The sequence below is a fragment of the Cotesia typhae genome, unplaced genomic scaffold (assembly GCF_013202065.1).
Source record: "Cotesia typhae breed Kobodo isofemale line unplaced genomic scaffold, CoteBio_Ctyphae contig_48, whole genome shotgun sequence".
Taxonomy (NCBI): Eukaryota; Metazoa; Arthropoda; class Insecta; order Hymenoptera; family Braconidae; genus Cotesia; species Cotesia typhae.
In genome coordinates, this window is record NW_027423756.1 from 2,272,200 (window position 1) to 2,289,001 (window position 16,802).

Genomic DNA, 16,802 nt, shown 5'->3' on the forward strand with positions numbered 1-16,802 from the left:
ATCCATAAACACAACAACACTTTTTACTATTTGTTTTTTTTATAGAAAAAACCTCATTCCAAAACTCTTTAAAGGGTCAAACACTTTGGTAGTCAAACTATTTTATGGCTTTGAAAATTTTGAGAAATATTAAAAAAAAATGACTTCTCTGACTCTATCTTCAAATAACTTTCAAATTATGTTGCGTATTCACAGATTCGGTAGAATCTGGCGCCAAGTTCCGTTCAAAAATTCCGTTGTAAACGGAGCGCCAGACTACCGACTGTGTTTCACAGATTCGGTAGAATCTGGCGCCAAGTTCCGTTCAAAAATTCCGTTGTAAACGGAGCGCCAGACTACCGACTGTGTTTTACTGTAAGCATCACGTTTTTTTGAGGTTGCAAATTTTATTAAATTCTGCGGTCATTCTTTTTCTCAAATTTCTATTATAACAGTATAGTTCATATCTTATTTTCCTAATATTAATTAATTATATCCAATTATAATTAGGATAATTTTTTTGTAAAACCAGTTATAATAATTTGAGAGGAGATTTTATTTTACAATAAAGCAGATGAAATTTTATAATTTTTAATTGAGCAGCAAATATTACTTAATTAAAATTTTAAGTAACTGATGATTATGTAAAAACTTAATTGTTTTCAAACGATAAATCGACCAAATCGATGTTGTCAGCTCGATTACAATCTATTGTTTCGTTCTACTGTCACACACTAGCAGATTGTTTTGGGTAACCGATGTCATCAAGCTATGAATGTTTATGATTGAGATAAAATGTATCAATGATCAGTGACAAGAATAAGAACTACTTTTGTTGCTTGTATATAGTATATATATTTTCAGTCGGTAAAAAACTCGATTATGCTTTTTGTCTTCAATTATACCATCTGAAACTTATATACTCATAATACATCTTTTTTTCCGGCGCTGCTGTCGGTTTAAAAAATATTATCTACTGAAAATTTATGATCATACGATATCTATTGTTTATACGCCCAATACTATACATATGTAAGTATATTAGGGTGGGTCAAAAAAATCGAATAATTTATGTTTGACTTTATACTCTGAAAAATAGGTTCGTAGACACCTAAAAAGAATTCTCTCCAAGTATAAGCTCTTAATTATAACGGGAAGGTCCTCCGCTTTGCGGGTTTCTATTTTTTTCGAATAATCAGATAAAAAAATTTATATCTCGCTTCCAACTGCTTGGAAAAATATTCCGTGGCATAGATTTTGTGAGAAATTGAATGCTTTACAAAAAGGTCTCTTATGACTTTTTCAAAAACTCAACCGATTAAAAGATATTCATAGTTGAAGTTTGGCTATTTTAAGGAAAATATTCGTTTTTATTATGAATTTTATAAGTCGATGAAAAAAATTATTTCGGATTGCGGAACTCATGATTTTGTAGGAAATTTACTGCTCTACAAAAATGGTCTCTTATGATTTTTTGATTAAGTGAAGCCGTTACGAGATATTCATCGTCAAACATTAACGAATATCAATATTTCCAGTTTTTGATCAATAATTCGATAAATTTTAATTTAAACTATGAGTTTCAGGAAAATTTACATAAATTTGAGTTTCGATCGATAAAGAAATGTTATAAACAATTTTTTTAATATTGTTTTCAGTCTTGAGCTTGTTTGATTGCATTAAAACAAGAAATTAGAGCATTTTTTCGACATATAGCCAATGATTACTTTAATTTGAAGTGAATGACATATTTCTTTGTCAAATTTAATATGAAAAGTATTGAATCAAGTGAGAAACAACCAGTATTTAACTTTTTTATAGATAAATTTTTTATTGAATTATCAATTGCAATATAATTGTCTATATTTTTAACATAATAGTACGCTATTACTATAAATAATTTCTTTTATTACAATTTAGGAATGTTTTTGATGTTCTTTGACAACTTGCAATAAGTACTGGAATTGTTCTTCATTTTTGTCAAGCATTGATTATATTCACTAACTAATGCAACAGCTCGCTCTGCTGAATTATTGACAACTTTTAGTTGTTGAAAGTATTCTTTATTTTCGAGATAACTCTCATTAGTAGGCCATAATTCAACATCGACATCAAGAAAGTCATACGGTAGATCGAAGATTTTGAAAAGATTTAATGACTTTTTAGACACAAAGTCACTCAGAGTTCTCTGCGCCAATGAATTCAAATCTTTTTAGCAATTACAAATCTTTTAGCTTTAGAATCTGTACCTTCACGAGTATTAACAGCTTCAACAATACTTTTTTTACTTCTAATGGAACGCCATCGTCAAACAGTGATAAAATGGCAAGTTCATCGCTCAAATACCATAAGTGCGAAATCATTTTTTCACACGTAGCTGAAGAAATCAAAGGATTGATATGTTTGTACTCCAATAAATTTTTCATAAACTGCAAGTCATGATAAGCAGCAGTTGTTGCAGAAGTTGATGAAAACCAAGCTTTTAAATACAATGTGACTATAAAAATACAGAAATGACGAAGACCATGCAATTCTTTCTGAGAGAGTTTGAATTCATCTCTGAATAGATACATTTTCAAACTATAAATGGCCTTAGCCATCCATCTAGCATGATGAACAGCACCAGGACGTTTGAAAGAAATCTTTTCTTGAGGCATTTCTCCAAGGAAAATCAATGATAATTCCAATAATTCTTTATCTAACTTATTATAACATTTCTTTATCGATCAAAACTCAAATTTATGTAAATTTTCCTGAAACTCATAGTTTAAATTAAAATTTATCGAATTATTGATCAAAAACTGGAAATATTGATATTCGTTAATGTTTGACGATGAATATCTCGTAACGGCTTCACTTAATCAAAAAATCATAAGAGACCATTTTTGTAGAGCAGTAAATTTCCTACAAAATCATGAGTTCCGCAATCCGAAATAATTTTTTTTCATCGACTTATAAAATTCATAATAAAAACGAATATTTTCCTTAAAATAGCCAAACTTCAACTATGAATATCTTTTAATCGGTTGAGTTTTTGAAAAAGTCATAAGAGACCTTTTTTGTAAAGCATTCAATTTCTCACAAAATCTATGCCACGGAATATTTTTCCAAGCAGTTGGAAGCGAGATATAAATTTTTTTATCTGATTATTCGAAAAAAATAGAAACCCGCAAAGCGGAGGACCTTCCCGTTATAATTAAGAGCTTATACTTGGAGAGAATTCTTTTTAGGTGTCTACGAACCTATTTTTCAGAGTATAAAATCAAAAATAAATTATTCGATTTTTTTGACCCACCCTAAAGTATATATGTGTTGATTTATTGTAATGAGGAAACATCGACGATTGAATTGATTTATAATTTGTAAGCAATTATGGAACCGGATGATTATCCCTTAAGAGTGGGAGATACATTTGCATCTAATACTGATTTACAAACTTACATGACAAAAGTAATTGATGATACTGGTGAACTTTTTACAAAGCTTCGATCGGACAAGTTATATCCATCACATTTTAAAAATGCAAGTTTGAGTGAATCAGAAATTGACAATGTCATCAAAAAATTAGAATATCTGCGGATTACTTATAAATGTAAATATGGTGCACCTACACAAAAATCAAAACAAAATGTGGTGCAAAAAAAACGTAACACTAGGTACGTAATCTCGACATAAGTACAAACTTTTCTAATAAAGAATGGCTTACACTTATTTTTCTTGCACTCGATAAAACAAATGGTAGAATTTTTATTGTACTTTTACATTAAATGCTCTTAAATAAAAATTTTCAAAAAAATACTTTGTACCTATTTAGATAATCTTACTAACTATATAATCAAATCAAACGATTGGCTAAATTGGATCATATCTACAGTTATAACTATATATAGACCTGGATATATATAGGCTTATATTAGCCATATCTAATCATATATGGGTTTACATTTAATTATATATGGCTGCAGACATGATATACTAAGCAGATATGATCAGATTAGATTTTACATAACTTGATATACTTGATGTATAATTATCCTTGTAGCAATCTTAGTCAAATTTTGAGCAAGTTATTGTTATGCAAGAAAAATACCTAAGATATATATCTAGCATATAGTAGCAATATTGCTACTAGGATATATATGATCAGACAAAATCATTTTTTCTCGAGTAATAAACAACGTTTTTATTATATTTTATAGCACCTTTAACCATGATTGTCCATCGTACATAAAACTTCATAAAATTCAAAAAGATGGCGAATTTTTGTTAGAAGTGTATGAAACAGATTTTAATCATAAAAATCATCCAGCAAATAGTAAGGTAAATTTTATGCGACTTATGGTCCATACCTAAATAATAATAATATAGAGAATAGTATATATATTGCATAGTAAGGGATAAAGTAGAACGATTTCAGACGAGGATAAGTATTAATTGTCTGAGGAAAGCAAAAGCTAGCGTCACCCGTAGTCTGAAATCGTGGTTCATCTCTTGTTACACACTACTTTTTTCATATAACATATTAAAATTTGAAGTTTCAATGTCTGGAGCCTATCAAAACGAGACAATTGTGGACCGATAACGCATTTTTCATCTATAAACTAAATTAGTTTTGAGGCTTATAATTTAACAGGATAACATTTTGATCGACTGTCTTTCCTTGCAAAAGTTCAGTTTATAATAATTTACATTTTGATTACTTTAGTATAATTTGAGTGTCTAGACATACTAGATGTTAGAATCTTTGCGTATACCGGAAACTTGTAATAGGATGCTGGGGAAATGGCGGGAGAAATTTCCTTAAATTGCACTGATAGAAGGATTTGTTAATAGTTAAAAATATTTGTTAATATTTAATAAATCATTTATTAGAGACCACTTTTTAGTCCTTAACAAATATTTCTTAGTATTTAAAAAGATTTATTAATATTTAATAAATGAATATCAGATTTATTAAATACAAATAAATCATTTTAAATATTAAGAAATATTTATTTAATACTAAAAAGTGGTCTCTAATAAATGATTTATTAAATATTAACAAATATTTTTAACTATAAAAAAATCCTTCTATCAGTGTGGGTTTTCTTGGCAAAAACAATTAGTTAGCATCTTGCGCTTGAAACGACTACTTGGCTTGAAAAATACATCATTTTCTGGACACTCTCCTTGCTTTAGTCAGCTGATTTTTTCGAGGTATCGATTCTCGTCCGGAAAGATCACTGCGGAGTGGTGGTATAATTATAAACTTGGTTCTTGCTCGCTAGAGCTCTGAAAAATTACAATAGTCGTGACTAGACTATTTTATGAGGACTACGTGTTATTCACTTGAAACTAATAAAAAAATTTATTTTAGAAATTGGTAAACGCTTTACCAGAGAGACGACGATTACCACTTGAAGTGAAAAATAAAATTATAGAATACCTCAAATTGAAAAGCAGTAATAAGATGATAAGAAATAAAATTAGAAATGAAAATAATATTTTCGTTTTATCCAAAGATATTTCTAATATTGCTCAATCTCTAAGAATCTCCAATGGTAATAATTTGGAAGCATTTCATCAACTTTTACAAAATAGACATGGTAAGTATCTCATATTTTTTACTCCTCAAAATTTATTATATTATTACACAATAATAATAATAATAATAATAATAATAATAATAATAATAATAATAATAATAATAATAATAATAAGCGATGCTTGCTACGTGGCCTCCAAGCGGCGCATCGCGGGAAACGCAGACCATAACATCAGGTCTGTAGGCGAACGACGTAGCCCGTGCAGTGGGCCAACTACCCACTGCATGGAAATAACTGAGTTACCACAAGATACCAACTCAGAAGTGCTCCCCACAACCGGTCCTTTTCGGATGAGGACCATTCATCAGGTGGGAGGAGCACGCCGGACCCGATGAATGATGACGACCCTGGCGCCTTAAGGACTTACTTTAAGTGGACGGAGGAACTGAGAGTCGATCTCTTGGTGTGCTACCAACGTAGCGAGCCGGGGGTGAGCGGCTATATGGCCCGGATGCACACTCTTTGGAATGATATGCATCCGGAGCTAGCGCATTTTACGCCCAAACACCTGCGTAATTATGCCGCTCATCTTCGGCGAAATAGAAGATCGCTTGTGCCGGACAGAAGGCAGTCTAATAGACTTTCCTTTCCGGCGCAACTACACCAAGAGCGACGCCGTTCCTCCTTGGACAACAACAATCCCTTTGTAGGACGGCAAGTAAGTATATCTAAAAAGATAACTTACTCCCAACAACAGCTTGACGCGGTAAACGAAGATCTCCGTGCAAACATCCTGGAGGATTCCACCCTGCTCACTGTGAGCCAGGTTGTGTATGGTGCAGCAGTTTCGGCTTTTCCGAGAGAGAGACAATGTCTCTCGATCGAAGCAAGGTTGAAACAGCGCATCTCACAACTTGGCTTGAAAATTGACATGTCCCGGAAACAGGTCTCCCGCATTCAGTGTGTGATTGAGTACGACACAACTCAAACACCATACACGCCCCGAATTCGGCGCATTGCTGCTGAACTTCGGTGGCGTCATCACACACTGAACAAGAGTACTCTTCATGTCATCAAGGAAGAGTGTCTTAATAAATTGCGGGCTCTAGTGGCTGCTAAAAAGTCATTAGAGAAAAGGCTGAAGCGGTTGGTCGACAACTCGTTGTTTCGATCCAGCCCTTCACGGTTTCTGACACCAAAGACCGATGTTACCGGGAATTATCCAACACCTGAGCGGGTGGAAGCTTTTGGACTGAGTTGTATGGAGATCAACCAAACGTGAACGCCAACACTCCAGCTCTGCACGACTTCAAAGTATTCTGTCGGGAACACCGTCGACAGAATGCTGATGAAGAGAGCCCTGCAGTCAGTGTGGATGAAGTTCGTTCAGCTCTAAATGGCAGCAAAAATTGGGCTGCCCCGGGACCAGACGGCATTAATGTCTTTTGGTGGAAGAACTTTACTTCTACCCACCTCCATCTGGCCCGCATATTTACATCATACATTAGAGCTGACGATCCGATTCCGGACTGGCTTGTAGAAGGGCGAACCGTACTGATACCTAAAAAAGGTGACTTGTCTGACCCTAAGAATTTCAGGCCTATCACCTGCTTGAATGCGGTTTATAAAATTTTTACAAAAATTTTAAATAACCGTATCTTGCAGCAGATAGAGCCTGTATGGCAACAGATATATGAACAACGTGGCACTAAAAGAGGCCTGTCAGGTTGCAAGGAGAACCTGATAGTGGATCGATGCGTCTTACAAGATGCGATCTACTATCAACGCAACCTGTCAATGGCTTGGATTGACTATCGCAAGGCATTTGACTCAACTCCACATGAGTTGATTTTATATCTACTCAAATGCCTGGGAGTCAATCCCGAAATAGTGGAATGTATTCGGCGTACAATGCAGCTCTGGCGAACGCGATTTCACATTGGAAGTGGAAACGCATTGCACGTAACCGGAGTTGTAGAGTACAAACGAGGGGTCTTCCAAGGCGATTCCTTGAGCCCTCTGCTGTTTTGCATTTCACTGCTGCCTATATCTGTTGTTCTCCGTAAAACTCATGGGTACTCTGTGGGGCCTCCGGGTGATCGAAACTATTCGATTACCCATCTGCTTTACATGGATGATCTGAAGTTGTATAGCGCTGATAAAGATCATCTACAAGCGGCCCTCAACATCGTAGCAGAGTACACACGAGATGTCGGAATGTCTTTTGGGTTGGACAAGTGTGCGGTCGTACATCTGGCGAGGGGTAAGTGCTCTGATACTGGTGATGATGTCGAATTAGTGGATGGGAGCGTCTTAAGCCAATTAGACGCCGGGGAGTTGTATAGATATCTAGGAATGGAAGAGCACCGCATGCATGCGGTCTCTGAAGTCCGAACAACTCTCCAGAGCGAGTATGTTAGGAGACTCCGGAAAATTTGGTCCTCCGAACTTTCCGGCAAAAACAAAGTCTCAGCTACTAACATGCTCGCTGTCCCAGTCTTACTATACTCTTTCGGTGTCCTGAAATGGACCCGAAAGGATTTACGAGATCTCGACATCAAAACCCGTAAGATCATTAATATGAATCGGAGCATGCACCCCAATTCATCAGTCGCCAGATTATACCTCTCCCGGTCCATCGGTGGGAGAGGTTTGCAGAGTTTGGAGCGGCTTCACGACCGTTTGGTCCTGGGTTTAACTCACGAAGTTGTCAATTTCACTGCAGACGAGGATGACTTTCTTATGCAAATTGTACATAAACATGAAAATGCGCATAAGGGGTCATTCTTGTATAAGGCAGCAATATATGCGGCAAGAACCCTTGGTCTTGGAGAAATAAACGCTCTTATGGAACTCCGAAAGGAGGAATTTAAGAGCGTCATCAGAACGCCGAGGAAAAACTACTCCTTGGCGAACTGATGGACAAGTCCATGCACAGCGTGTTCTTTAAACACGTGCGTGATCATGGCTTGTCCATCCAGCTGACGTTTTCCTTCTTAAAGTCAGCGGGCCTGATGTCCGAGACTGAAGGGTTCATATTTGCCTGCCAAGATGGTGTCATTAACACTCTTGAGTACCGTAGCAAGGTGCTCCAGGTGCAGCTTCCGGACACGTCCTGTAGGAGGTGTAGACAACATCCGGAGACGCTTATGCACCTTTTGTCGGCATGTCCAGTGCTGGCGAGAGGTGCATATATCCAGCGTCACAATGCTGCCCTGAGAGTACTGTACTACTATCTTCGTCATTGCTACGGTATTGACGTGACACCAGTGCTGCCTTATTTGCCAGGAGATATTCCCCAGGTTGTTGAGAATGACAGTTGCAAAATTTATTGGAACATGCCATTTGCAACAACCCGGCGGATAGATCACAACAAACCTGATATTGTGCTCTTCGACAAGGCCACTCGTGACATTTATGTCATTGAGTTCTCGGCCCCGGCTGAATACAACATCTCAGCCAAAGAAGAGCACAAAAGACAAATATATCAGGATCTCCTGTTTGAAATTGGCAAACTTTACCCAGGTTACCGTGTCAAGCTTGTCGTCCTGATTGTTGGCGTCCTAGGAGGGATGAAACAGTCTTTTGTATCCTCACTTGCCAAAGTTCCAGCTTGCTCATCAAAAGCTGAGTTCTTGGCAGTTAGGATGCAGAAGGCTGTTTTACTTGGTTCTCTCCGTCTCTTAAGGGAAATGACTTTGGCCTGCTGTGATCACTAACCGCCTTGTTGTGCGGAGTGGTCCAGCAGTAACGGATGGAGCTCAGGCTGGGCCCTCGGAGAATCGGACTCCGGGGATAACCCCCCTGAGCATTTAATAACAAAATAATAATAATAATAATAATAATAATAATAATAATAATAATAATAATAATAATAATAATAATAATAATAATAATAATAATAATAATAATAATAATAATAATAATAATAATGAGGACCATTCATCAGGTGGGAGGAGCACGCCGGACCCGATGAATGATGACGACCCTGGCGCCTTAAGGACTTACTTTAAGTGGACGGAGGAACTGAGAGTCGATCTCTTGGTGTGCTACCAACGTAGCGAGCCGGGGGTGAGCGGCTATATGGCCCGGATGCACACTCTTTGGAGTGATATGCATCCGGAGCTAGCGCATTTTACGCCCAAACACCTGCGTAATTATGCCGCTCATCTTCGGCGAAATAGAAGATCGCTTGTGCCGGACAGAAGGCAGTCTAATAGACTTTCCTTTCCGGCGCAACTACACCAAGAGCGACGCCGTTCCTCCTTGGACAACAACAATCCCTTTGTAGGACGGCAAGTAAGTATATCTAAAAAGATAACTTACTCCCAACAACAGCTTGACGCGGTAAACGAAGATCTCCGTGCAAACATCCTGGAGGATTCCACCCTGCTCACTGTGAGCCAGGTTGTGTATGGTGCAGCAGTTTCGGCTTTTCCGAGAGAGAGACGATGTCTCTCGATCGAGGCAAGGTTGAAACAGCGCATCTCACAACTTGGCTTGAAAATTGACATGTCCCGGAAACAGGTCTCCCGCATTCAGTGTGTGATTGAGTACGACACAACTCAAACACCATACACGCCCCGAATTCGGCGCATTGCTGCTGAACTTCGGTGGCGTCATCACACACTGAACAAGAGTACTCTTCATGTCATCAAGGAAGAGTGTCTTAATAAATTGCGGGCTCTAGTGGCTGCTAAAAAGTCATTAGAGAAAAGGCTGAAGCGGTTGGTCGACAACTCGTTGTTTCGATCCAGCCCTTCACGGTTTCTGACACCAAAGACCGATGTTACCGGGAATTATCCAACACCTGAGCGGGTGGAAGCTTTTGGACTGAGTTGTATGGAGATCAACCAAACGTGAACGCCAACACTCCAGCTCTGCACGACTTCAAAGTATTCTGTCGGGAACACCGTCGACAGAATGCTGATGAAGAAAGCCCTGCAGTCAGTGTGGATGAAGTTCGTTCAGCTCTAAATGGCAGCAAAAATTGGGCTGCCCCGGGACCAGACGGCATTAATGTCTTTTGGTGGAAGAACTTTACTTCTACCCACCTCCATCTGGCCCGCATATTTACATCATACATTAGAGCTGACGATCCGATTCCGGACTGGCTTGTAGAAGGGCGAACCGTACTGATACCTAAAAAGGTGACTTGTCTGACCCTAAGAATTTCAGGCCTATCACCTGCTTGAATGCGGTTTATAAAATTTTTACAAAAATTTTAAATAACCGTATCTTGCAGCAGATAGAGCCTGTATGGCAAACAGATATATGAACAACGTGGCACTAAAGAGGCCTGTCAGGTTGCAAGGAGAACCTGATAGTGGATCGATGCGTCTTACAAGATGCGATCTACTATCAACGCAACCTGTCAATGGCTTGGATTGACTATCGCAAGGCATTTGACTCAACTCCACATGAGTTGATTTTATATCTACTCAAATGCCTGGGAGTCAATCCCGAAATAGTGGAATGTATTCGGCGTACAATGCAGCTCTGGCGAACGCGATTTCACATTGGAAGTGGAAACGCATTGCACGTAACCGGAGTTGTAGAGTACAAACGAGGGGTCTTCCAAGGCGATTCCTTGAGCCCTCTGCTGTTTTGCATTTCACTGCTGCCTATATCTGTTGTTCTCCGTAAAACTCATGGGTACTCTGTGGGGCCTCCGGGTGATCGAAACTATTCGATTACCCATCTGCTTTACATGGATGATCTGAAGTTGTATAGCGCTGATAAAGATCATCTACAAGCGGCCCTCAACATCGTAGCAGAGTACACACGAGATGTCGGAATGTCTTTTGGGTTGGACAAGTGTGCGGTCGTACATCTGGCGAGGGTAAGTGCTCTGATACTGGTGATGATGTCGAATTAGTGGATGGGAGCGTCTTAAGCCAATTAGACGCCGGGGAGTTGTATAGATATCTAGGAATGGAAGAGCACCGCATGCATGCGGTCTCTGAAGTCCGAACAACTCTCCAGAGCGAGTATGTTAGGAGACTCCGGAAAATTTGGTCCTCCGAACTTTCCGGCAAAAACAAAGTCTCAGCTACTAACATGCTCGCTGTCCCAGTCTTACTATACTCTTTCGGTGTCCTGAAATGGACCCGAAAGGATTTACGAGATCTCGACATCAAAACCCGTAAGATCATTAATATGAATCGGAGCATGCACCCCAATTCATCAGTCGCCAGATTATACCTCTCCCGGTCCATCGGTGGGAGAGGTTTGCAGAGTTTGGAGCGGCTTCACGACCGTTTGGTCCTGGGTTTAACTCACAAAGTTGTCAATTTCACTGCAGACGAGGATGACTTTCTTATGCAAATTGTACATAAACATGAAAATGCGCATAAGGGGTCATTCTTGTATAAGGCAGCAATATATGCGGCAAGAACCCTTGGTCTTGGAGAAATAAACGCTCTTATGGAACTCCGAAAGGAGGAATTTAAGAGCGTCATCAGGAACGCCGAGGAAAAACTACTCCTTGGCGAACTGATGGACAAGTCCATGAACAGCGTGTTCTTTAAACACGTGCGTGATCATGGCTTGTCCATCCAGCTGACGTTTTCCTTCTTAAAGTCAGCGGGCCTGATGTCCGAGACTGAAGGGTTCATATTTGCCTGCCAAGATGGTGTCATTAACACTCTTGAGTACCGTAGCAAGGTGCAGCTTCCGGACACGTCCTGTAGGAGGTGTAGACAACATCCGGAGACGCTTATGCACCTTTTGTCGGCATGTCCAGTGCTGGCGAGAGGTGCATATATCCAGCGTCACAATGCTGCCCTGAGAGTACTGTACTACTATCTTCGTCATTGCTACGGTATTGACGTGACACCAGTGCTGCCTTATTTGCCAGGAGATATTCCCCAGGTTGTTGAGAATGACAGTTGCAAAATTTATTGGAACATGCCATTTGCAACAACCCAGCGGATAGATCACAACAAACCTGATATTGTGCTCTTCGACAAGGCCACTCGTGACATTTATGTCATTGAGTTCTCGGCCCCGGCTGAATACAACATCTCAGCCAAAGAAGAGCACAAAAGACAAATATATCAGGATCTCCTGTTTGAAATTGGCAAACTTTACCCAGGTTACCGTGTCAAGCTTGTCGTCCTGATTGTTGGCGTCCTAGGAGGGATGAAACAGTCTTTTGTATCCTCACTTGCCAAAGTTCCAGCTTGCTCATCAAAAGCTGAGTTCTTGGCAGTTAGGATGCAGAAGGCTGTTTTACTTGGTTCTCTCCGTCTCTTAAGGGAAATGACTTTGGCCTGCTGTGATCACTAACCGCCTTGTTGTGCGGAGTGGTCCAGCAGTAACGGATGGAGCTCAGGCTGGGCCCTCGGAGAATCGGACTCCGGGGATAACCCCCCTGAGCATTTAATAACATAATAATAATAATAATAATAATAATAATAATAATAATAATAATAATAATAATAATAATAATAATAATAATAATAATAATAATAATAGTAGTAGTAGTAGTAGTAGTAGTAGTAGTTGTAGTTCTGCCGTTTCAATAAACAAATTAATTGTATGCTGTAAACGTATAGTAATCATTACCATGTAGCATGGAAATTGCTCCTTTAGCAGCTAGAAGGCTGGGAAATTTGATTTTATTAGAGCAATCAAGAGTATTTGTAATTCATAGATCCATGAATTAGCACTTGGAAATCTTTGTCACCGAATTTAATTTTAATTGAAAAATTGAATAAATTATTTTTAAAAAAACTCTTTACGCCTACTATAATACAGTTAATGATTACATCTTTATCTGTGACTGTATTTTTACTGTTGTTTTTTTTATCTCTTGAACTTAAGAAAAGAGTAGTTACGGTTATACGTGACCAGTAGATCCACAGATATCCGTGTCCAAAAGATTCACGGATATTTGTAAGCTTGAAATTCATTTAAAAATGAATCAACAACAATCAAATGTATCCAAGTAAAAAAACTTCCAAAGAAAATGTAAATATATACACGGAAAAATGGAAACTGTAGCTGCTACAGGATGAAGTTCTGTGAATACTACATTCCAATTTCTTGTAGCAGTTACAGAGCTAATCCTGTAACAGCTACAGTTTCCATTTTTTCCGTGTATATATTTACATTTTCCTTGAAAGTTTTTATAATTGGATATATTTGATTGTTGTTGATTCATTTTTAAATGAATTTCAAGCTTACAAATATCCGTGAATCTTTTGGACACGGATATCTGTGGATCTACTGGTCACGTATATCCGTAACTACTCTTTTCTTAGGTTCAAGAGATAAAAAAAACAACAGTAAAAATACAGTCACAGATAAAGATGTAATCATTAACTGTATTATGGTAGACGTAAAGAGTTTTTTTAAAAATAATTTGTTCAATTTTTCAATTAAAATTGAAATTCGTTCACAAAGATTTCTAAGTGCTGATCTATAGCTCTAAATATTACAACTGCTCTCCATTGCACTTATGAAATCTAATAAAATCAAATGTCCCAGCTCTGTAGTTGCTACAAGAGCAGCCCTGTAGGTCCTGCACGAAATTGGAATGTAACATCTACAAGACTTAGTCCTATAGCACCTGCAGTTTTTTTTGTGTATCATTAGTTGCAAGTAACGTGTACAACTTGGCGGAAGATACTGCCATGTCTCCAAATTTGATAATTATTTATAAAAGTAATTTCGTGTTTTAGGTTTCATTACAAAGATAAAAGTGGACTCAAACAATAAATTCCAAGCACTCTATTTCACGAATACTGTCATGCAGAAATCTGTAGCTAATTGGCCTGAAATCTTATTTATTGACGGTACGTACAAGTTGTTTAACTTGGGATTTACTCTTTATTTAATCGTAGTACAAAATGGAAGAGGAGAAATCGGCGGAGCCTCTGTAACTGCATCTGAATCAGCTGATAACTTAGAGTGGATTGCAAAAAAATTTCGTGAAACGAATGAAGAATCTTGTAAAAAAACAACATGTATAATGACTGATAAAGATTTAACGGAAAGAAATGCTTTTGCAAGAGTTTTTCCGTACGTTAAATTTTTATTATGCTTATTTCATACGTTAAAAACTTTCGATAGAATATTGAAAGCTATGAAATTAACTCCTGATGAAAGATCCATTTCTTTCCAATTATTACGCCAATTAGCATATGCCAAGCAAGAAAGCCGATACAGTATTTTATATAAAAAATTAATTACCGTTACACCGAAATGTGTCGTTGATTATTTCAATGTTAATTGGCACAGAAATCGTGAGGAGTGGACTTTGTTTGGTATGGCTGAAGTAAATTATGGAAGCACAACAAATAATTTGGTGGAAAGTATCAATAAGCAAGTGAAAAGTTTGTGCAATAAGTACTCTACTCTATGTGAATTTGGAGTAAATTTTATTGAATTAATACAATCATCGAAACAGGAGATGAGTTTAATAGGTGCAATAGATGGCCTCAAAAAATTAAACATCAACCATAATTTAGGCAAATTTGTTAACGATTATGCAGACGTCTTAACAAAAACAGCATTCAATAAATTTAAAGAAGAAATTGAAAAGCATGCTGATATTTGCATCATTGAAAGTTTTAGTAATCAAACTTGTAAAATGACAGTCAATGGTCATCCACACACCTGTTCCGCTGTTGATTGTTCATGTTACTTCCGACGTAGTTGGAAATTACCCTGCGTTCATATATTAGCAGTACGAAAGAATTTTAGCTTAAGTCTCTTTTGCTCTGACTTGTGTGAAAAACGATGGCTAAAACGTGAAAATATCCAAAATATTGATTTGAGTTCGACTTGTTTCATTGATATACAACATAATACGACTATGCATGAACCGCCAAACCAAGTATTTTCTTCTTCTTCTTCTTCTTCTTTTTTAGAATATTCTAGTTATGAAAAAGAACTTATTGCTCAAAAGTATTGTAATGAAATCGCTAATATTATCGCACAATCGAGCAACTCCGATTTCACTGCTCAATGTGAAATTTTAAAAACTTTAAAATCAGCATGGAATCAAGGATCTTCTGTGAAATTAGTTATTGAAGAAGATAAAAACAATACACACGAATTAGAAATCGATTCTGAAATTGCTGATAAAAGTATTGAAGAGTGGACAAATGCAACGTTACCGACGCCTATTAAATTAAAAGGTCGTTCAAAAGAGGCAATGAAGACAACTTCGGGATATTTTTGTAAACGAAAATAATTGTCATGTCTAAATTAGTAAATTATTTTTAAGAAAACTCTTTACGCCTATTTGTATTGCTATTTTATGATTTGAAAAAAAAAATTTTATAAGCTGTTGAATTTCCGTATTATATTTTTTATTTAAACTAAAAAATAAAAAAAAAAAGTAGCCATCTGTGATTTGTTGGGAAATACTTTTTTTTTCTATTTTTTATATAGTTTTAAAAATTTTCGTGTCTTTAAATTTGTGTTCTCTTAGTTTTTTATCATTGTGATAAAAGTAAGATAACTTATAAACAATTAAAGACATGATGAAAGCACTTCCAATGTTTTCCACTCTCCATTAGAAAATAAATAAGTCAAACTTTTAACCGAAGCTCTTACGCAAATATTTATTCATTTTTTTTATATTATATATTTAATAGAGCATCGGTCACGCAAAGTAAACAAGCATTGGCCGACCATAGTAGCCGAGAATTGGAGAAGCATTGGCCAAGCACGATAGTTACATACAGGCCAATGCTTCTTTAATTACAGTTAAGAAAATCTGTCGTTTAAAGTTGCAGACATCTATTCCTTCTAGCTACGGAAATACCTGGCTTGTAATTGCATTCTGGAATTTCTGTAGCTTATAGTTACGGATATCTATTTCTTACAGTTACAGAAATCCGTAGCTGGTGTTTACATAAAAAATTTCTGTTGTTTAAATCTACTGATATTTATTTCTTCCAACTACGGAAATCCGTAACTTGTGATACATTCAAGCCCGTTTCTTTAAAAATTTTCGTGTTTCTAAGATTAAAATTAGACCACGGTTTTTTCCGTGGAGGGTGGTGATTTTGAATCACGTGGTAAGATTTAGAGATACGGAAAAAGCTGCATTCTGATCCGTTCCTTTAAAAATTTCCGGGTGTATAAGGTTAAAATGACGGCCACGGAAAAATCCGTGGAGGGTGGCGATTTTGGATGACGCGGTAAGACTTAGAGATACGGAAAAAGCTACATTCTGATCCGTTTCTATGCGAATTTCCGTGACTCTTAGAGCCACGGAAATTTCCGTGGAGGGTGCCAATAGCAGCACCGATAACAAATATTATAAAATTTTTTGTAATA

General features: G+C 37.2%; 2 protein-coding genes and 1 long non-coding RNA gene across 3 annotated transcripts in view; all 3 read left to right on the forward strand.

Annotated features, from left to right (window-relative positions):
- Window positions 1-15,841, forward strand: part of LOC141529522 (zinc finger SWIM domain-containing protein 3-like) — a 45,065-nt gene extending 29,224 nt beyond the window's left edge. Inside the window, exon 2 of the mRNA XM_074246099.1 lies at window positions 14,192-15,841. Within this exon, the coding sequence (XP_074102200.1) occupies window positions 14,192-15,708 (1,517 nt within the window). The 3' untranslated portion in view covers window positions 15,709-15,841. The remainder of the gene's footprint in view (window positions 1-14,191) is intronic.
- Window positions 1-16,802, forward strand: part of LOC141529551 (uncharacterized) — a 104,442-nt gene that overhangs the window by 71,649 nt on the left and 15,991 nt on the right. The gene's annotated exons all lie outside the window — the stretch shown is intronic.
- LOC141529321 (uncharacterized) lies at window positions 2,325-4,332 on the forward strand. Its single transcript, XM_074245822.1, has 2 exons — window positions 2,325-3,635; window positions 4,179-4,332. Exons 1-2 carry the CDS (start codon window positions 3,352-3,354, stop codon window positions 4,330-4,332), a joined length of 438 nt encoding a protein of 145 aa, XP_074101923.1. The 5' UTR covers window positions 2,325-3,351.